Source organism: Centruroides vittatus, unplaced genomic scaffold, assembly GCF_030686945.1.
Source record: "Centruroides vittatus isolate TY-2023 unplaced genomic scaffold, ASM3068694v2 contig_1776, whole genome shotgun sequence".
NCBI lineage: Eukaryota > Metazoa > Arthropoda > Arachnida > Scorpiones > Buthidae > Centruroides > Centruroides vittatus.
The window spans coordinates 1,573,591-1,596,186 of NW_027121087.1; the positions used below are offsets into that span (position 1 = coordinate 1,573,591).

The 22,596-nt window shown below is 34.2% G+C and overlaps 1 protein-coding gene and 1 long non-coding RNA gene across 3 annotated transcripts; one reads left to right on the forward strand and one right to left on the reverse strand.

The window, feature by feature from the left end:
- Nucleotides 1-408: 408 nt before the first annotated feature.
- Nucleotides 409-4,559, reverse strand: Pits (Protein interacting with Ttk69 and Sin3A). Its single transcript, XM_067263414.1, is given in 4 exon segments — nt 409-2,215; nt 3,299-3,545; nt 3,547-3,921; nt 3,923-4,559. Coding segments are annotated over 4 exon segments (1,476 nt in total). The 5' UTR covers nt 4,127-4,559; the 3' UTR covers nt 409-1,565.
- A 5,470-nt stretch (nt 4,560-10,029) lies between these two features.
- On the forward strand, nt 10,030-22,596 carry LOC136969300 (uncharacterized). 2 transcript variants are annotated; one of them, XR_010879803.1, is made up of 2 exons: nt 10,030-10,326; nt 22,496-22,596. It is a non-coding gene; the product is annotated as an uncharacterized lncRNA (long non-coding RNA). The 2 variants fall into 2 exon arrangements; XR_010879802.1 differs by lacking the exon at nt 10,030-10,326 and adding an exon at nt 20,444-20,579.

Consider the following 22,596-nt stretch of genomic DNA (forward strand, 5'->3'; position numbering starts at 1 on the left):
TACGAATTTGCACAAGAGATAAGGGCAGGAATGTGCGCTTTCTTGTAACCGAATTTTACGTAATTATAGTTTACCTTCGGTTTCTTCGAATTTATATATTTTACCACGAAAAATATTCTAGCGAATAGTGTTTTATTTTTGGTTTAGTGAACACTATTCTACTCACATAATTATATGGCAAACATCCAAAAAATACGTCACATGCATCTAATACGCGCACGAAAAAAAACCCTCAATTTTACCGTTATTATAAAAATACCAGCGTTTACAGCATTTTTTTTTTATGTTTCGAATTACAACGGTACAAGTTAAAAATCGAGTGATTTATACGGACACGTGTGGCCGATATAGTAACTTACACACTTGAATTAAACGCGAAGGGGGAAAGAAAAGAATTGTAAACGAGTCTCTTGGCGAAAGAACTGTCATTTTATTTACAAGACGATATATATATAAACACGTTCATCATTGTCATCACATGTGAACATCGAATACAAGAGAATTCCCCAGTTTATCATTATTTTTTCCTTTTTTTTTACTAAAAACTTGACATACATAACACAATAAAGGGGAAAGACTCGAACATAACTACACCCAACAGCTTTATTACCGTTATTTATTGGCTTTTTATGTTTTGAGACCAGACGAATCGAGTTTGGGACACGGCGATCACGTGACTAGCGAGACGACAGAGCTGCCTCCCCAGTGAGAAACGGAAAAACACTCGTACACGGCAACTGTTACGTCAGTGGTCGATATTAAACCGGAGAGATCGATTTTCTTTTTTAATTCTAAAATCTCTCACTTCGAGAGGTATCGAAATACTCCTATAGACAACAACGCCTTTTAGAGGGGGTGTCCAAAAAAAAGTAAAACATCTGTACAGGTGAGAACGGGGACGACAAATACCAGACACTTCCGAGACGATAACAGTTTATTGACGGAGTTTCCCAGAAAGATGGAGGGCGCACGAAGAAAAGACTTTTTTAAAAATAAAAAAAATGGCTGCCCGATTGCTCACGAACACGTAAAAGCGATTAAATCCGTCAAATGTAACAACACGACATTCAAAAATTTAGCGCGACTGGACGTAATTTGTTTTTCTTTGTATCCTTGGTCGCAAAAAGAAACGTATGGCTGACGATATACATGCCGAGGGATGGGGGCACGACGAGAGAACTAGAGAAAGATAGATAGATAAAGATAGATAGATAGAGAGAGATTTTAAGAGAGAAATGTATATTGAGAGAACACGATGACCTTTTAATATCTCGCGCATACTTCCGTAACACTTCAGCATTCTGCCGGCCGGAACTGCAAAAAAATCGAGTTACGGTGTGTTTTTTTATTAACTCTTTCCCGTCAATTCTACTGTATATTGTACGGCGTTCCGACTTTCGAGTCGAGCCGAATTTTTCACCCAACTTCCGTCCGACTTAAGTAAAATAACGGAAGCGGATGGAGAAAACCGTAAAATCGAAAGCGTTATCAAAGCACGCATTTCGCATGGGAATTACGTGTGTGCCGTTGTTATTTTTTTCAGACCAAATTCCAACGAGGATCTTTTAAGTTTCGCGTTCTTTTTTAATCTTGAATTCCTCGCCCAAGATGGTAGCGATTTCGCCTTGCATAAAAGCCCAAGGAACGTTAGATCCAGCCAACGGGCACTTTTCGCCGCTGGGACAGTAAACTTCGTTACCGTTGGCCGCACCCTGACTTTTGATGCTCTCGCGCGAACAGGGGAAACAGAATTTGTGGTGCGGTACCGACGGACATTGGACGAAATGTGTGTCTTCCAACCTCTCGTTGCACAGAGTGCATTTCAGAGGAGCGGCCGGAAGAGGTGCATCCGCGGGAGCGGTGGTAGACGGGACGCTAGTTGTTGTGGTGAATGCTTTCCGAATCGCCCGGTGCCCACGTTATTGGCGGCCGCCCGATGGGGTTTTTTTACCGGTGGGAGGAGCCGTGCTGTTGGGCGAATGGCGGGATGTGGCCGATGCGGGCCTGCTGTTACTGTTAGTGGCCGTTTGCTCGCTGTTACGCGGCGATCCGGGTGGGAGATTGTCGGTGACAGACATCAGAGATGCCATGGGTGATTGTCCGTTCTGAGTTGGGCCCGAAGAGCTGCTGGCATCTGGCGGAGTTGTCGTGCAGTTGCTTAATGGTGACACGGTGCTGGCCGATGTGGTGCTGACGTTATTGATGGCATTGAAAGCTGAAAAAAACAAGACATTAAAATCACCAAACTAATACGCTTTCCGGTAGCGTTTAATCCCCAGAGATTCGAGAAATGTATACAATTATCTGTAAAAATTTAACTCCCAGCCCGTAAAACAGGATTTAAAACTTTATTTTTGTGTTACTGCTTTAAAAGGAAAGGAAAAATGCGCCTATCCTGATATTTTTAAATGACGATTATTTACCTACGGCGGTGAATTATTAAATGCAATAAAAATGCCAGACGGACAGAAATAATAAATTGGACGAATGCGGTGCGACAAATTAACCAGATGCGTGGCTGAAAACAAATATTATTAAATAAAACAACAGGTTTTTCACCCGTTTAAATACTTGGAATTCTTTGCGCCGTAACACTTGCGCTTTACCACGCCGGCAAAATAACTTCGGGTCTTTTATTTTTCGACACCTTCTAAAATATAAGTGTCGGTTAATAATACAAAACTGTCAGTTTTCCTGGCAATTGGCGGATTATTTATGCACGAACATTTCGAAATTCGAGTCTGGCCTGTGCCCGGCCGCTTTCATTTTGCCGGTTAAAAAAGCCGAGAAAATTCGATGCATTTAAAATAATTACCGAGCATGCGCGAATTCCATAAGACCACTGATCCTAGATTCGACCTAAAAATGACAAGAAAGAAAGAAAGAAAAAACCAGTCCGGAAAGTTACGCAAAAATTACTACTAGGATTCCGATTAGCATTCGTGACGTCACGACACAGCCACACGGCAGTTTCCACTATTCTTAGCACAGGTGTTTACTGCGGGAGGATTGTAGGTGGCAGGTTTGGCGTCGGTCCAGGCGTATCTCCCGGGTATCGAGTACGGGTCACATGACGTCAGCATGATGTCACGCAGTTACGGACATTACGTTTCCTGTCGAAACACTAGGTTACGTACGATGGAGGAAATGGAAAGTTACATTTAAAAGAAAAAACGTAACCGTTTTCGCTGTTACGGTGGATGTCATAAACTTCCGGTTATAAATTTAGCAAGTAATAAAATTGTTAACATTTCTCGGACGGTATAACCAAGTAATGTCGGGCAAACGAGAGTCTTACCTGCTTTTAAACTTGTTGCAGCGTCAAAAGAGTACACTCTGCCGACCATTGCGTGCTCTTTCTTGTAACGTGCGTCGAACGGCACCCCCATAACACTAACGGCGGCGGGCAGACTTTCCCCTCTCGTTAAGGGGGGTCTAACACCGTGATCTTCCAACATGGTCCTCTTTGAATTTTCGGATGCGGCGGAACTGTCATCTTCGTCTCTCTCCGATGTGCGTTTGTTGTTTGATCTCGTGGTACTTGTTCGTCAGCGGTACGTGCGGTGCCGGTGGAGGCGGAGGTGCCACTGGTAAACCACTCACCGCTCTGTTTCCCAAACTGGGACTTCCACGATTCAATGCGGCCGTTGTGGCATCGTGAGGTACTTCTTCCACTCTGTGCCCGTGTAAACTGTTACCTAGCCGTTGGCTGGTGGTATACTCCAGCAAGGCTGCACGGGCCCTATTGGGATCGTGGGGAGGATACCTTTCCAACGACACGGCGGGAACGGGCGACCGGGCAGTCGCAGCGTGCACGGGAATGACTGTTGGCTCGGCAGTAACTGTAACTGCTGACGTTCCGTTCAGAATTTCCGAATGTCCACGTGAAACAGAAGGTACCGGCGATGTTTTGTATACAGATACGACCTTCTTGGAATCCGTGAGCTCGTTTCATTTGACGAGCGGTTTCCAGTACCAGTTCTATCCGATCCGCTCCTTCGTAATTAACACATCCCCGACAGACTGGTTCACTAAAATCATTGAGCATTGCCCATGGCATACGCGGTAAGTCACAGAGGTAACAGTGCTGCCTCTGTCCACGAGACAGAGCCGACATCTTCACCATTGGTGGGTTATACTTCTACCACGGCGCGCTCTGCGATGGTAGCTAGCACTGTTTCCTACCCACTAGCTTACAATTGCCTGGATATGGGAGGGGACGCTTTGCGCAAGCGTAGTCCAGCAACAAGCGAGGCGTTGTCTGAAAGACGTCACTGCCGCTAGAGGTCTCTCTCAGCACAGCTGATTTCCGGGCAGGGGATACTTTGATATCGTTACGCCATCACCGAGTGGTTTGCTTACTCGACAATCGATTCCACACTCCGACGCAGCTTTCTAAACCACATCTCTTATTTCTTTCTCGTGGCAAATCGCCACGGCTTTATTAGTGTTGCTCTCTTATATTGACAAGTTTTCAATTTAGAAACGAGATTATATTTTAAACTTTCGTTTCTAACTCCGAGAGAAATCTCTTTTCTGCCAGCTCGACCAAACAAAAATTCTCGGAACACCTTTTTCAGCACGCATGTCTCTTATCCCCTTTCCCTTCAGCCAATCAATGTACGTGTACGGGAGACAGTTTCTAGGGAAAAGCATTTGGCAACGTGCCAAACCAGATTCGCCTCGTACCCAGCTGCTACGGCTATTCTGCCCATGACGTCACTAAATATAAGGGGGGAGATCCGATGCGGAGCTGTCTGCAGTAACGCCCCCAGGGCGAAATGCCAAGACTGTCACGTCTTCGGTAGTGCCCCATTGGGAAGAGGTGGAAGGTAGTTGCACAGGTGCAGGGATGTGCTGTCAAGTCAGGCATGATCAAGTGTGAATGGATGGTGGAATTTCCACATTTTTGCGTGTTGTAACAAAAAACTATCGTTATTTTTTTCCTCTTAATTATAGACTTTTGCCTATCGAATTTTATTTAAACTCGATCGAAATACAGGATACGATAAAACGTACACACATCCGAAATTACTATTCCGCACGTATAGAATGGCAGAAATTCGAACGAACAGTTCCTGCTCGTTCGAGTTTCTGCCATTCTATAAGTGTGCAACCTGTAGTGACGTCACCATCGATATCATTCGAAATGCAACGTTGTGGAACCGATCGGATCCGTCTGCAGCCAGCAATAATAAAAGAATAAGCCAGCGTTTCGCTCGAAAAGTTTCGTTCAAAGTCGATTTACATTAGTAACAGTGACATCATCGAATTTCAGTTTATTAATAGCAATAATTCGCACGCCCGGGTTCCGATGACGTCATCGCACGCAGCGAAGAATGCACAGACGAAAATCATTCTCCGGTTGAACTAATAATAAAATATATACATATATATAAAAAATTCGAGGTCGTCGATAATGGTTTAAAGCATGTGCGTGTGAATGGTCTGGTTTCCTACCCCTCTTCATTCTTCGTCCCCCTTTAGCTGCAGGCGAAATAAGTAGGGAGAGTCTCCTTTGTTATTTGACAAAGTTGACATACCACAACATGACTTATCTGAAATTGCAAAAAGACATAAGGTAGGAGGAAAATAAAAAAAATTGATGGCCGAGGCAACAACTCGTATTAATGCAAAAAATATTTTCTTTTTTCTGAGGGACGGTGCCGTATATTACGTAAGGAAGCTTATTTCGTCTGTTTTCAACACTGACATTCTCTTTAATCACCAGAGAGCTATTCTTAGAATGAGAAACTGTTATTGACGATTCGTCATTGCATACGGTGCAAAGAATTAATAGAAAGTTCCAATGCGTCTGGGCAACACGTCATCATCTCCGTTCCGGTGGCAGGATTGCTCGCGTGACATCAGCACCATAATCCGTTCGTTTATAGCTTTACTTACGTTGCAAAAAGAAAAAAAAAAGAAAGAAACTTTCCTCCTCTTCGCACGGTTTCTATTTTTTCTCTCCACAAACATTGGTAAAAAAAATCCGTGTTGGTAACGTCACAGAAAAATGTATGTCATATCCCGAAGTACGCGAAACGAAACGCGGCCTAATTATAACAAGGCGCGGATTGTTTAGGGTAATATCGTCGTTAGTTAGGTGCATTTAAAAAATTAAGTTATAAAAAACTCGTAACGTGTCTGACTATACCTTAGGTCGATGAACGCGACGAGTTAAACGTAGAGAAATATTTGATGGTTAGTGACTCGACAAATAAGGATGCGCATTTGTGACGTCACTATCGGAATCGACCAATCGATAGCGGCAGTGGATATCTATCATCCGGTGACGTCACTGTACAGCTGTTTTATGTCGAAAGTGTTTGTAATTGTTGCAATCGAAAAATTTAATAACAACACTTTCCGATGAGTAATATTCGTCGGAAAAAAACAAAAAAGGTAATTTTAAAAGTGCAAACGTAATAGCGTTTATTTTTATTTGTATTTTTTATTATTTTTTCATGTGGGAGAGAAACTTCCTCGTTATCAAAGAAACCGTTGGAGTACGGTTCAGTCTCATTTGTCTAAGGAAGGTAGAAGGGGTGGATGTTGTTTTTCGCAACTCTAGAGCAGGAAACCATGGCAACGACTCCGGTCGAGCGGAAAGTCTGGAGGGGGAGGTAAAATATATCGAGGGACAAAGAGTATGACCGCGTCCGGTTCCTTTGCCCTCTTACTAAACTGGTTTTCGGGGCTTGACCCCGCTTCCAGACGAAGGACGTGTACCTCTTCGGGCATTTAACATTGCGCATGCGCTCCGCTAAAAGTGGGACGCCTATCTTTTAATCCTACAATGAAAACGTCAGGCCAGTGACGTCACCGAGTCCCCTGTCGTTCGTTGACGGAACTAAAATATGATTGACGTCTACGTTACAAATTTTTCTTTAAATATTTTCCTACCGTAGTCTACACGCGTTACTTAAACTTTTGTAAAATATACAACGCTTTAAATTAACGGACGGTAATTAAAAAAAGCCACGCATATAAAATTTTAATTATTAAAAAAAAACAAACAATAGATTTTAAAATAATTAGAGCAGTCGAGGTTTTATCGATCTCGTACGGATCCGATCTCGTTTAAACGCCATCTGGTGACGAAAGTTTCATAATCGGGCGTATGTGTGTCATACGCGTAACGCGTTTTAATTAACGACGGTCGGCGTTAAGAAGCGACAAAAATCGGAAAATTGTAGAGGAAAAAAAATTGTAGCATCTCTAAGCAAGTCACGTCGAATGTTTCTCGTCATGCGTCAACGCTTCTTTTCTCCAACGATACGTGACCGAAATGGAAAAGGTTGTACAAACCAAACACTAAAATCACATGTCCGCATCCCTCATTCGAAATCAATGCTCTTCCAGCATATGCAAACAGTCGAATTATATCTGGGCTTACGTAATAAGGTATCTACCGGCTGGCTAAGTCCGTAATTTGTAAAGATAATTTTAATGAATGGCACGGAGTTAATTTGCCCCGTTTTAATTTCCACCGAGTACAATCGAAAATTTTGAATTAAGGAAAACTTTTATTAAACTGGAAATTCTTATTGGTAGAAACTCGAATTTGTTTCCCTTAATGAGCAAAACGTAATAAGTACGTTCCCTCGTTTCTACCGAAGGGAATTAGCTTAATTTTTCTTTGGAAAAGAGGGCGAGAGCACCCAGGCAGAATTATAAGGTAATAAAACCTGCACCGTAAGAATGACATCATCGGGCAGTGATCGCGTGATACTTCACACGTGTCCACACATCATGTGGTTGGTTCGTTACCATAGTAACTGTAAGCTCATAAAACAAACGCACGAGACTTCCGATACGGTGAATAACGCGAAGAATCGTGACTGGAAAGGAAAAACACCAAACTTTTTCGTTAAACTCATTCGTACTTTCCCCCTTTTTTTTCTATTTAACCAGCTTGTTATTTTTATTTATTTTTTCTATACTCCCAACAGAATAAGAAAAGACTGGGACGATAATGAACGTCCATTCTCTTCGACTTTTATTCTTGTCATTTTGCCTCCAGCACTTGTCAGTTCGTTATGACTTCTACCATATATTGTGTATATCTATCTATCTATATATATGTGTGTGTGTGTGTAAAAAGTAAAAATCATTTAAATAAATAAAAAAAATAAAAAAATATGGATTCTAACAATTTTTTCAATATTTTTTTCGGGATAAAAGTGGAGGAAAAATTTGATTGTTTCTACTTACCATTTGAATAATTTAAGTTGTCGCGAATGATAAACAATGCCGTATTAAAATAAGGTATGTAATTTGCATTTTGCCATATTTTTAAAAATAAATGTTTAATATTTTGCTATAAAAGTTTTAAATGCTTCGGATACGATGGGAGAAAAGGGATATTAATAATTTTTTAAAGATATACCGGAATGAAATTTAATAACAATTTATCGAATTGACTTACGTTTCTGTTTTTCTGCTCTATTTTTTTGAAGAACGAAACACGTCATTTTTTTTTATAATAGTTGTCAGAGCCATTCTAACTTGTATAAAATCAATACTTTTTTAAACTAGCCTCGGGACTGTTTGATTTGATCTCTCTGCAATGTCACCACGTGATAGGATTCTTTATGAAGATCGAGAAAACTTTATCCGGTTTGATCCTATATAGATGGGATATTTTCCCTTTTTTTATTATTATATTATATGTTATTTCCTTTATTAAATAAACACAACTTCAAAAATATATGGATTACATCTTTTTAAACTTCTTAAGTGAAATTTTTGATGCGCTTATTTTCTAAAGATTTTCAATCGTTCTTTAAGATCTCGATCATTTTTAAATGTGTAATTTTTAAATATGCTGCCTGAGAGGATGGGCTTTGGACGAATAAGAGCAGATCGTACTTAGTATTTTTTTAAAGAGTTAAAAAAAGATAGCTGCGTGTGCCCGATATTGTTTGGGCTTAAGTTAAGACGTGTGGGCTTTGGGGTAGTTTGGGTGCAGTATTAGGGCATCGAAGTATATTCGTACCAAATTTAGAATAATTTGAAGGGTATAGAACCTATTACCTAACAAACGTATAGATACATACATATTTTGACTTTTATACTGTATTTATACAGATTAAAAAAACATTTGCACTTGGTTTGTCAAGAGTGTTTATATCAAAGGAAGAAATTAATCATATTCGAAAATTTTACTAATGTAAATATAAAGCTAATGTAAGGTTTTGTTATTAAATACTTTAATGCATTTTCCTTTGTTAAATTTTCTTCCGGCAGAAAGAAAAAAAAACAAAAATTCTTTTAGTGGAAAGAAAAATTATGAAAGGAAACGGTTAATGCCGCTTAGAGTTTTTATCCCGAAAAGTATTACCTACTTATCAAAGAATATAGTAATGCATACCGTTTTGACATTTTTATAACTTCCGATAATAAAATGATTAAATTAATGCTTAGTTTTCGTAATTAAGTTAATCACACGGGCAAGATTAACCAGAACTAAACAAAAACTTAAAATTTTTTTTTGGAATTTGGTAGCTCTGCTAAAGAATTATTTACTTCTTGCAATAGAAAATTTTACGATGTCATCAATTTGTCCTAACCAATCCCAGATATCATCGTCGGGATGAAATATCGCGTGCAAAGTTTTGCTCCTTTTTTTTTGTGTGTGTTATCTTGAAAGAAAACCATAAAAACCAGCCATGAAATTGTAGCATATTGGATATACTAAATCCGTTTAGTACGCTTTCATTTAACACTCCTTCATAATTTCAGAAATTAAATCAAAACACTAATTCGAATTTTTATCAAATTATAAACATAATTATCGTAAAGTATCGTAATTTAATTTAATATAAACAAACTACTTTCGAGTTTAGTTGTTGTAAAAGTCGAAAGCGATTAAAACAATATTCTTCGATAAAAAATGAATTTTAGATCATCCGTCTTAAACCGTACGACGAATGAAACGAATTAAAAACCTTCCGAAGTCTTACACAGTTATAGAAACAGCACGGGGTGAGTAAATATATATATTTTCGCTTCTAATAAAAGTAACACGAGATAAAAACAAGAATTTATCCTCGTATTAAACCAGTCAGTCACCCTTGGTTTACTCATTTCAATAACACGTGGGAGTTATCTACTAAACGGGGATGTATACGTGTCACGTGCTCTTTCTAATACTCCTTTCGTCACTAGTGTCATCAATTTCATACTCGGCACGCGCGTTGCCGTGACAACAATTAAGATTATTCAATGAAGTCAACACGTGCATTTCGATTCTAGTCGTCATGGCAACCGATTCAATTATTTTTTCTCCCCCTCGGCAGAAACAACACGTAATCAGATAAGGTGAGAATCTCTATTTTTAATCTTAATAGATACGCTTAATATGTCATTCATAATCACGAGTTTCGGAAATATCTCGTTTTATTTAATCAATGCAATTTTTCTACACTCTGATCGCTATCGTACGGCTTAGAAAATTTTTAAATATTTGAGATAACGCGACCACCGTGACGTAGATACGAGTAGTGTATACACAAATACGCTGATAAATTTCGTAATTTATTACATAGTTTGCCAGAATATATATATATATATATATTTTTTTTCTAATTTGGTTTATTCCCCTTATTTCCCATCGATCGATGCACAAAAATAAATAAAAATTAAATTATTAATTAAAATTTTCGTGTCGTTTAATGGTCGTCGTCCATGCTTTTTCGTGTAACGATTGTCGGCAACAGAATCTTCCCGTCAGAAATTCCAAAAATTATAAAATTAATTCACTCTTAAAATATTTGGAAATAAATTTTTTATTTCTTACGAAATTATTATATGGACCAATAATAATTATATTTATTTTTTATTAGTAAATAGAATGTCTTCAAAACTTTGTCTACATTTAAATAAAAATCTCGAAAATCGCGTTATATTATAATAGAAAAAAATGTATTAAAATTCTTAAATATCAGACTGTTCTGATATTTATAAAAGAAACCAATTAATTTAACTATTTTTTATAAATTAAAAATAAATGGAAAAACTAAGAATATTTTGTAATACTTATAGACTAGATGTTTACATATTTCACTTTCTTTCAAATTATGAAATAATAAAAATCTATTTATATTCTAGAAGAAATTTCTAGGATAATAATTATTTTACGACATTTTATTAAAATATACGATAGCTTCTGAATATATTGAAAAACTTTTCCAGTTTTATACGTTTATCAATTCGGATAAATTCATAAACTTCATTCTAAATTTAAAATATTAGTTTCTATCTATCCTACTTTTTTTAATATTTTTTCTTCTCTACGCTTTAAATCTTACTCGGGATTTCCTTTTTGCTGTCTAAATTCTTTCTTCTTTCCTTATTATTCTATCTGATTTATTATTTTTTCAGTAATGCATTTAGTCATTTTTTCTTTTCATATATTTTAGTTAAAGAGATTTATAGCATTTTTCCATCTTTCTCTGTGCTGGTTTTCACTTCATACATTCTGATATAAACAATTAAATCTTCCTTACTGGGCTGCGATTTTCAAATTGCAGATCTATGCATCCGTCGTCCGTCTGTCCGCCTTTCGTTAATCTCGAAAACGGATTTAGACAGATGAAAATCGAGACCAAATGTGGGATGCTTAAGGGTCGGAGGTCTCGATTAACTGTATACGAGCTTCCGGTCTGGCCCGGAATTCACGTGATTTCGATTCAAATGTTTCCGAACAACGGAATTAGATATACGAAAATTGAGACCGGATATGGAAAGCTTATTTTTAAATTAAAGTATGATTAAAAATTGCAGCCCGGCATTGTGACCATGTCTCAATAAGAAATTGTTGGTTATTTGTAATTTGGTTATTTGATGGTTTTGGTTCGTTTTAATTAAGTTTACATTTTTTAAAAATTCTTTCTTTACACTTAAAATTTTATGTAAAATGTTCATATCCCGTAAATTATTACTTATATTATCATTGTCTATCTATTTTTATATCAAATTTCGATTTAAAGCGACCCATAGTAAAACAAATTCTTGAGGGAAGAGGCTAGACGACAGCATGGCAAATATTCCAAATATGTAGCTGCCATAAATATTTTTATTCTTCTCCTTTGGGACGTTAAACTAAAAGTGGATTTTTTAAAAAAATACAAAATAAGAATATTTATATAAAAATGGATAAACCAAGAATCGTGAAGCGAATGCACTCCTGGATGAGACTATGAATAGATGACGTTCGTTGCTCCGTGTCAATAAAATTTGTTTATTTTTATTCATTATCACTTTAAATTCTAATGTATGTAAACAACGAATAATGTGTTAAAAAGTTTACGTTATTTTTCTTATAACATAATCAATTTAAAGGCTAGACATTAAAAAAACACGAATATACTTAATTTAAAAGCAATTTGTATAATGATTGCACGATAAGAAGAAAAATCGAAACTACTTATTGTGACATGGTCATGATGTCGCGTTGCAATTTCTAATGGTATTTTAATTTAAATAAATAATATCTGGTCTCGATTTTTATTTATCTAACTCCGTTCTCGAGATTAAGAACGGACGGACGATAGCGAGAGCCTAAAAAAACATAAAAGTGGAATGTACTGTACGTGACAATATCTTAGGTATTAATAGCTTAATATGTTTACCTATTCGCTGCTTTGTTTTTTGGCAAAAACAGTTTTAAATTTACGTTACTGTTTAACTACTGTACTAATACTGTATAAAATTTTCAACCTCTGTCTTAGCATGATTTGCTTCTTATACTAGTGCCAACATTTATTCGGAAGTTAAAATAGAACAAATTGCCTCGAAAAGATATTTTTTCGAAGATTTGTCATTTCTATATTTTGCCTCTTATTCTGAGCGAGAGTCAGAAAATGGAGAGGAAAGTGGATCAACAAAATGGATGGCGTTAAAATTTTCAAAAATAAAAAAAAGAAATATTATAATTTATACGAAAAATATTTAAATTCTTATAAAAATGGAAACATTTTTCAGAGTAAATCAACAGATAAAAGACTGTTAGAACTACGTATGTCAATCTAAAAATATTTGAAAGGAACAATTGTCTAAATTGCAGTAATTTAGACAATTGAAAATCTTGTAAAGAGAAGAATTTATTTCTTTTTGTCTTTCGGATGTAGAATATTCTTTACTTTTACATTCAAATTTATAAGCAATAACATAAATTATTGTCAAGCAGCTGCAAATTTCTGATTCAATTCAAACTCCTCCTATTATGATTCGTTATCGACTGTTTAGGTTTAGTAAACTTTTTCGTCCTTCGATCGATAAAAGGGACGAACCAGAAATGAGAATCCATTCCGCTACTATAATATTTTAATGAAATTGCCGAATTAAATTGAAAAAGATTTAGGGTTGTAAACCGCTACCGAAATTTTATGATATACTTCGCATTCGTGTTAATTAAAATACAAAAAGATTAAAGTTTTTTTTTGTATTCGGTCATTTTAAATTATACATTAACGTTCCCTAGTTTCTCTTTAACATTAAATCATTAGATAATAGCCAACGGTATTTCAAGTTGTGCGGATACAGAAAAAAGGAGGGTGAAAAAAATTGTAAAATCCAACACATGCCAAGTATTTACCAAGCAATTCTTTTAAGATAAATTTTTGTAAGATAGCCTTAGTAATTATTTTAATCGAAATATTATCGTTTAGAAAAATTACCGAGAAAATAATGTCCTGTGATTTTTATTTCCATGTAATTCGTTATGGTTTCGCTTGCATAAATCTACATTATATGGGATTACACACACTAACAGTATACTGTACTTTAAGCAAAGTTTAATTTGATCATAACTAATGTGCGCTAAGGCAAAGAAAAAATCGTGCAAAAAGTTTTATACAAGAAGTACGAAGAGGCTAACATAAATTAATATAAAAATCAGCATTGTAAACGGAAGCTGTGAGAGACCCGTAGGCCTGTATTGATCGGGTTTTTCATTTATTTTCTAATCAATCAGATTATTAATGTGGTTACTCTCGGTCTCATTTTCTGTTGTGTTGTTACGTTCCCAAGTGAGGCATTCTTAGAACCTTTACTCTTTATCTGTTTTAGAGATGTTTAATTCTCAAAGGTATCGTTCTAACTTGCCGGATCCACGAAGAGCTTTAATTTATTACAATACTCAATAAAGAGTTTATAGCCGAAATCTGCCTTAGAAATTAAAATGTTAGTAATTAGGTCATAAATAATTACTTTAATGAATTTTTCTAGTTTAATACTTCCCATCAAGATTTAAGAACTTGGATTTGTAATTTATCCATCAATACGGTTAATTACTATCAATGACACTGATAAATTATTTCTCGGATTTTCTTTTTGATTTTATGACTACTTCAATCAATTAATTAAGATTAATACTTTTAAAAAATTTCCTTTATCTACCGTATAAAAACTATTAATTGTAACGGGTATAATTGAGTCATTCCGAAGACACGCTGTAAAAATCGATAATTAACATTGTTACAATTATTTAAATATTCCCCAGGCAAATTTATTAAAGCTAAAATTTAATAATAGAATGAGTAAAATTTAAATGTCAAAGTATTTTGTAAGTTATTCAAAAAAAAAAAAAAAATCTGCAACAAATGGACTTCTTTAAACAAAATTACGCTTAAGGTACGGCATTTAAAACCATCCACCATTTCATAAGACATTTTAAATTACTATAAAATAGTTTCGTACAAAGGATTACTAATCCTATTACGAAGCCCTTGACTATTCCGATAAACATAACATTAAATCCTATTTAAATTATTGACACAACTCTGCGGCGCACGACAGGTTTTTACTATCGGACACTTTTAATTATTAATGAACAATTGAAATTAGTTTAAAAATAATAGATTTTATATGTGAAAAGAAAAAAGAATTACAATTTCCCCTTGAATCATACGTAAATCGATAAATGTGTTAAAAGAAGTCTACACCAAAATTAATGTAAAATGTTCCTCCAAAATGAGATAGACTTTTATTATCTTCCCAGTGAGCCTCTACATACTGTAACTATCAAGATTGCTTATAAATTTAATTTAATAATGATCATAAATATCCTATATTTATAATTTATAAAGCATTAGAAAGTATGCAGTAGAAGCTACACATTTAAGTCCGTAAACATACAAATAAAAAAATTATTTTGTTGCCATATACTGTTTCTACAATGAAAATTAAATGTATAGTATGAAATTTCCAAGATTAACGATGACTAATGAATTCTATCTAGAAGATAAGTTTTACGTTTACTAATATAGTGTATTATTTTCTATTACAAACGATGCCTTTCCTTATTACTAGATATATTCTACACAATATTGAAAAAAAATAGTTGCAAGCGAGCAATTATTTACTGTGACATGGTCACAATGCTGGGCTGCAATTTTTAATCCTATTTTTCATTTATTTAATTTAAAATATATGCTCTCCACCTCAAATTAGTAGTGTCTTTCCCCTGTACATCGTATTTTGAACTGAAACAATATGACTTCCGGTTTGCATCAGAAGTTCGTATATAGTTAATCTGGGCCTTCTGCCGTTAACCCTTCCATATCTGGTCTCAACTTTTCATTTATCTAACTTTGTTCTCGAGATTAAGGAAGGACAGACGGACGGACGGACAGACGACAGTGGGAATTTATAGGTTTTTTTTTTTTAGCTGGGAAAGGCAATTTTTACTTTCCCGGCTGTTATATATAAGAGGGAAAGTATGGCAATCCGGCAAAAAATGATCTCCAGATTTTTAAATTTTAGGACTTAGGACACTGAAACGTCGAGAAACGCCAAAAAATTCGGGGGTAATTTCTGTATGTATGGATATTAGTATGTATGTGTCTGTGGCACGGTTTTGTTCTCCCTCTTTGAAGCTTAATAACTTCTGTTATTTTTGTCGAAAATTTCTGAAATTTTGCAGGGACGTTTGTTTATTAGGGGGATCGATGCAATTAAATGTTGGTGGTTAAAGGTCGAGGGGGTGGTGTGTATCTCCAGTAGGGTCGAACTTAATGACGATTTTACTCGTTATCAGCGTTTACAATTTTTTTTTATAAAACCCATCTCCACCTTCAAAATTAAGCTTTTTGCCATTTTATAATAGTTAAAAATATGAAAAGTTTTTAAATAAAATATGACAACAGATGGCGTCACAACCAAAAATTTAAATATTGCCGGGAAAGTTGAGCAACTCGTTGCTGGTTTATTTGAAATTGCAGTCCAAAAAATTCTTATTTCAAATTACGTCAAATAAAACAGATTAGAAAAATATCCGAATGCATTATTATTTTCAAATGGATTCTACTTCGAAATAAACATGACAATAATATTAAATTACTTCATCAGTCCATAAAGGCATAGCGCAGTTTAGGTTAATGGGCTGCAATTTGAAAAAATTGTAGACCTATAAAAATTCCCACTTCGTCCGTCTGTCTTTTCTTAATCTCGAGAACAGAGTTAAACAGATGAAAGACGAGACCAGATATGAATTCCTTAGGGACAGGAGGCCCCTATTAACTATACGAACGTCCGATGCAAACCGGAAGTTACGTTATTTCAATTGAAAAATTTTCCACCGAAAGGTGTTAGATAGATGACTGGCACGACTATTGTTGAAGGAAAAGTATTATATACAGGGGCAAGCCACTACTAATTTGAGGTGGAGAGCGTATATTTTAAGTTAAATAAATTAAAAATACGTTTAAGAATTGCATCCCGGCATTGTGACCATAACACAAGAAATAATTGCTCGTTTTCTATAGAAATTGTTGTTTCAAAATTAAAGTATTAAATATTTTAGAAACAAATCATATAATATATTAATTAGAATTTTGATTACTTTAATATTTGATTATTTTCTTACTCCAGTTATTCGTTAGGATCAAGTAATTAGACGAAGGTATAAACCTCCAAATTGTACTAAATCGTTCGCGTTATAAAATAAAACGTAATATAAAGTTTTATTTTATATGTAAATAGGAAATAGTTTTAAGCAAAATCTAAAATTAAAAAAAAATAATTGAAAAATTTAAGAATAAAAAAGTATTTTAAAGATTTAAATGTTTAAAAATCATTATTATAAATGTTTCATTTGCATTTTTAAAATCACGTTTGTATAAAATTATAATTAAATATCTACAAATATATAAATTATATATTGAATATATTATACCAAAAATATAACAACTCCACTTAAAATACTACATTTAGTAACGCATGACGGCATTATTATGTTTATTGGAATCATTAGTTATTTTATTATCACATAAGATTTGTACTCTGCATGATATGAATGAATGATAAAATATACCGTTTTTATTAAATATATAATAATAAAATGCATAAAATTTATTAATAAATTATTTTTAATTTAGCACTGTAAAAATATCAAGCATCTTAGATTAGAAAATGCACAAATTGCTTCTATATTATTACTTAATAAAATATTTTTTTTAATCAAATATAAAAAATTGAAATTATATTTATGTAAATAAGTAATAATAAATATAATTATGCTGATAAAATTTATGATAAACTATGCAAAAAAAAAAAAAAAATACAAAACTTGTCCTTTCCGTTGATTAAGCAATATTTTTTTTTTTGCAATAGTTTTAATAGAATTATTAAGTTATTATTGATTTATTATGTACTCGTATATATATTAAAAATTTGCTTTAATAGGACTTACTATTTTACACAATGAAACGTTTTAACGCGTAATATTTTATTTTTATTTCAGTTTTTTCCCTTCATTTCTTGTTTTCGTATTTACTCATTAACGTCTTGTAAATGAGGTAATTTTATGAATTTTAGATAGCGCACTTATCTAAGTTTATTTTCTTTATACAAAAGAATTTTTAAAATTATCCTGTTATTTAGAAATCGGTTTCCTCCATAAAAATATAAATTACTTCCTTGTTTTAGCCTATGTTCAAAGTGCACTTAAAATATTAGATCAATTAATCTTTGTCTTTAACTGGCAGACTTAAAATTTTAATAATTATATATATATATATATATATATATAATTTCTGAAAATCATTTAATTTTCAATTTATTACTTAATGCAAAATATTCTCGAAATAAAAGATTTATTTTTTCGTAACAATAGCGTTACGCAAGTGTTAAAAAAATAAACAGAAAATAACCTTAAAAACATTCGTGAGGAAAATTAGGCTAAATTTAAAGAAAGGAAACGATAGAACGAATTAATTTAATTAAAGAAAAATATAAATATAAAAATAAAAATATAATTAATATAATTTTGTAGAATTTTCCGCGATAATAGTAAACAAAAGTGATGCGTGATGTCATTTTGTTTACCAACTTTACAGCATTTCGTGTTATAGGTCATTTGGTTTACACGGCATGCAGTGTATTAACTATAGTCATTAAACTGGAAAGAAAATGTTTTATTACTAGATGCAATCGTAATTAATCAATCTGTTATAACTTGCTTATCGAAGAAATTTGAATTTTGGAATTTTAATCAATCAATGTTGGAGGAAAATTTGAATTTTAATTAATGAACTGCGAGAAACTTATAATAAGTTGTATTTTAGTGAACTTCTCATTTACACAGATGGATGTCTAGGTTGTGTTAGAGCCAGCCACGTCATTATCAGCCGCTCTCATCTCCCATCATTTCGTTTATAGTCCAGGATACTTAACTCCGAGTCATTATCCCCAATATCCAACATCAAACTTTACATCCAATTGCGTCACCTATACATAAAAAAAAAGCAATTAACCACGACTTCCATTTAATTAATCTCGTGCTCTTTTTTTCCCCCTTCTTCAATGCCAAAATCTTCAATAAAGGGTGAACTTTTTCCACGACTTTCAAAAATAAAAAGAAAGGATACAATTAACTGGACGTAATTGACTTTACTGTGGTATTGACTTAAATCTTCTCTCATGCGTTTTAATTTCTTCGGATAGACATTGCAGTTCGTTAGCTTCTACTTCAATTTTTATGTGTTTTTACAATTATAAAAATAAAAATTTTAAATTTTATCATGCAGAAGAATATCACGTGTATTCAAAGACATTAAACAATTAAAAAAAGAGAGAGAGAGTATTGGATTATATAATGCAGAGAAATACGAACGGAGATTAGCAAACATTTCTATATTAACCATAGACGAATTGATAAAAGAAAGACAAGAAAAATAGCCTCGTTATATAAAACCTATGGTGGAACTAGTATCGTTCCAGGATTAATACGGTTACGAAATTAAGGCGTTATAGCATTAATAATAATTACTTAAAAATAGAATTAATGGGATTGTTTAGTATTGTGGCTATAGAGATTCCTAACAGCGCTTTGGCGGGTGACTGTTCGGCACGTATAGTCTCTGAATATCAAAGGTCAATCGATTTTGCCACCGAGTTAGAGCGTGGGTGGACAACGCTGCTTCTCTTTCCAGGTCTCTCGAGGAAACTGCTTCATTCATTGCACTTTAACCAAATAAAGAAAAAAAGTTGATCCTCGTATCATTGTTCTCTGTCTTGCAAAAGCTTTCTGCATTGCATGTAAACTATAGTAACATAATACATAAGAGTTACATACAAAATAAAAATTTTAAACTATATTTTTAGATTAAAATTTGATAACTGTCAAGTAGTCAACAAGAACAGGTTTATCCAGCTTGAAAAACCTCGTGTTTGTCTGTCCTCCAGGGAAGGAAGGGGCCAGGGCCACTACCCGTCCTTGCCTCTAGTGTAGGTCCGGCGCTACAATCACCTCACGTATTTCTTTATGGCCTATAACAGCAGAGGCAAATTACTAGAGTCTGTGACTAGTCAGACGTGAGTAGTAACTAGATTTTCTTTCTTAAAAAATGAAATATATATATAGACCTGTATAGTAAAATGCCACTAACACAATTTGCATATAGCTTCTGTTAAAAATTAATTATATAAATAATATTTTTTTGCATTTACCAACATTTTTATATAGCAAAAACTGATAATTAATACGATAAAAATTGTTTTAATTAGCTAATTTTTTTTATTTCTTGTTTCCCAATAAAAAAAAGGCAGACTTAATTCCAATTAAAATTCTGTTTCTCGTTTAAAAGTAAATTAACTTCTTTTTTGTCTTTAAATTCTAATTTCAATGTTTGATAAGTTTCATCACGTAGCAGAGCGACAATAATGATTCATTATGATTTAAATTTTGAATGAAGTTTCTTTGTGCAGTCGTCATTGAAACACAAAATAAATCTACGACGAATAAAAACCGAATAAATTAAATGGCCTATTTTTCAAATACACCTTGTTTATAGTTGGAAGCATTTGAGATTCCACAGATCTAAATTTGTTGAGGTTTAAATTTTGGCTTTGGGATGGAATTGGAGGAGTTCCAGGACGTCTTCCAGAAGAACAAAGTTCCAAAACTACACGAAGGTCGATGGTAAATAAAAACTATTTTTCGGGAACGAATGTTTATTCAAGAGCAGTTTTCCTTATTTTGACGTCTTCCAAACCAGACGAAACTGAATGCTGCGGATAATTCTGCTTCTTTTAATTTTAACTATTAGCGAAAGATGGCAGCACTATTAGAGGTAAAGTACGTTCTCCCCCTCTTCTTATCCAGTTATCTATGTACGGTACATTGTATATGTAGGACGAGCGAAATACTTAAAAACGGGGAATTTCTTCAGTCGATAGACTCGAGATATTGCTGTGATCTTTGACCCCTGCTTTGTTTGATGATGTCGTTGACCTCGAGAGCAGAGAGGTATCGGATGATGAAAACGTTCTCTCGTTACGTCCGGCAATGGGGATGGCATCGTGTTACACCATCGTCGTGTCACGTGGTCGATGTTCTTTCATCGAGATTGTCACAACAGGTTCAAGGTTTTATTCGTCTATTATTGCAGGAAGTTCTAACGCAATACGTTTAAAAAATAATAATATATTAATTTATAACTGCTCGAAATATTTTATGCGCCTATAAAAAAAATTCACGTCGATAAAATTCGTACGGTTAACAATTACTTTTAATTTGACGACATCTCCGAACTTCAAACATAAGCATTTTTAACGCTTAACACTAGATTGCACGCCTACGCATTACGAAACACCCAAAAAAATTGTTAATTAGTTCTTATCAATTGATTAAATTGCCATTAACACGCAGCAAATAGACGCTTCATAAAATTTATTTACAAACACTTCTCGTCTATATGCATTACGTGTTCGAGTGGATCCGAGACGTAAAAAAAAGGGGAGGGGGAAAAAAACATATACACGAACGAAGTCACGAACATTCGCATCTGTTCAAACGTGCGGAATAACAAGTTGGTAGAAACTGCACACACACACCAGACACTCAAAAGTTGTCTTAATGACGACACACACCTATCACGTGGTACGTCGCCATAGAGACAAGACTGTACATCACGTGGCCGGAAATCGACCACGAAATGCGTTCAAGTATGCAACCGTGAAATCGGTGATTCGGAACAGTATACTCATTTCCCCCACTTTTTTTATATTTTTATATTTATTTTTTTCCTCTCTTCATCGTCGGGTTTAAGTTGATATTCTACAACGTCACGTAAAGTAAACATCCACCTCTACAAACGAAGGGAGAGATTTAGAATAAATTTTTGGCTTTCTAACAATACACCCGAACCGTTCACTTACGTAAGTAGGTTGGACGAGTATCGCATTTAATAAAAGTTTGATGGGAAAGTCTGCAGTTTTTGACCTTGAGATAACGAAAACAGAAACAAGCGGATAGTTGACGGATGATGATTTCATCGACCGTTGTACCGACTTCCTCAATTTGCTTGGCCTTCGTATCTAACCGAGAACTTAACTCTTAACTCCCCTTGTTGCTACGGTAACTGACACTTCGTCCAGTCTGCATGTATAGTCACAGTCTGCTTTCGTTTATTAGCCGGTGACGCCACCACAAAATTGATAACTCGTTAAAAAAAATTAGTAATAATTAATTATAAAATAAAAATAATTAAAATATTTTGTACGGTTTATAAGTAATTAAAAATAATTAAAATCATATTTATATTTAATTTTTTTTAAATATTTCCATTTAATTATTATTTCTTACGTAAGTTAGTTATAAGCGTGTTTATTTCTCGTGTTCGAGGTAAATAAAAAATCGGATACGATAAATTAGAAGCAATATATTACGCGATTAGGCAAAACGCGTCATAAATCGTTATCGGTTAATATATTATCAACAAAATTTCTCTTCCTAATTCCTTGACGTTAATCAATAATTAAGTTTTTCCCCCCTTTATTTTATTGGAAAAAAATTCGATTCTTGATAATAATATCGTTCTACCTCAACAGATGGCAGCAAATTGTCGTTATTATTATTATTTTTTAAATATTTCGAAAAGTATTTACTACTTTATTTACCTAACTGATTAAATTAATTTAGATGTTATTTTTATCTATTTAATTTTAAAATAAAAAAAAGAATAACGTTATCTCTATTGTTCCACAGCATCCGGAAGACGTAAAATGGAGATTCGAATAGCAGAAGTAAAAGTTTATATACGCCTTTAACGACGAGTGAGTTGTAACGGGAAAATGGAATGAGAAAAA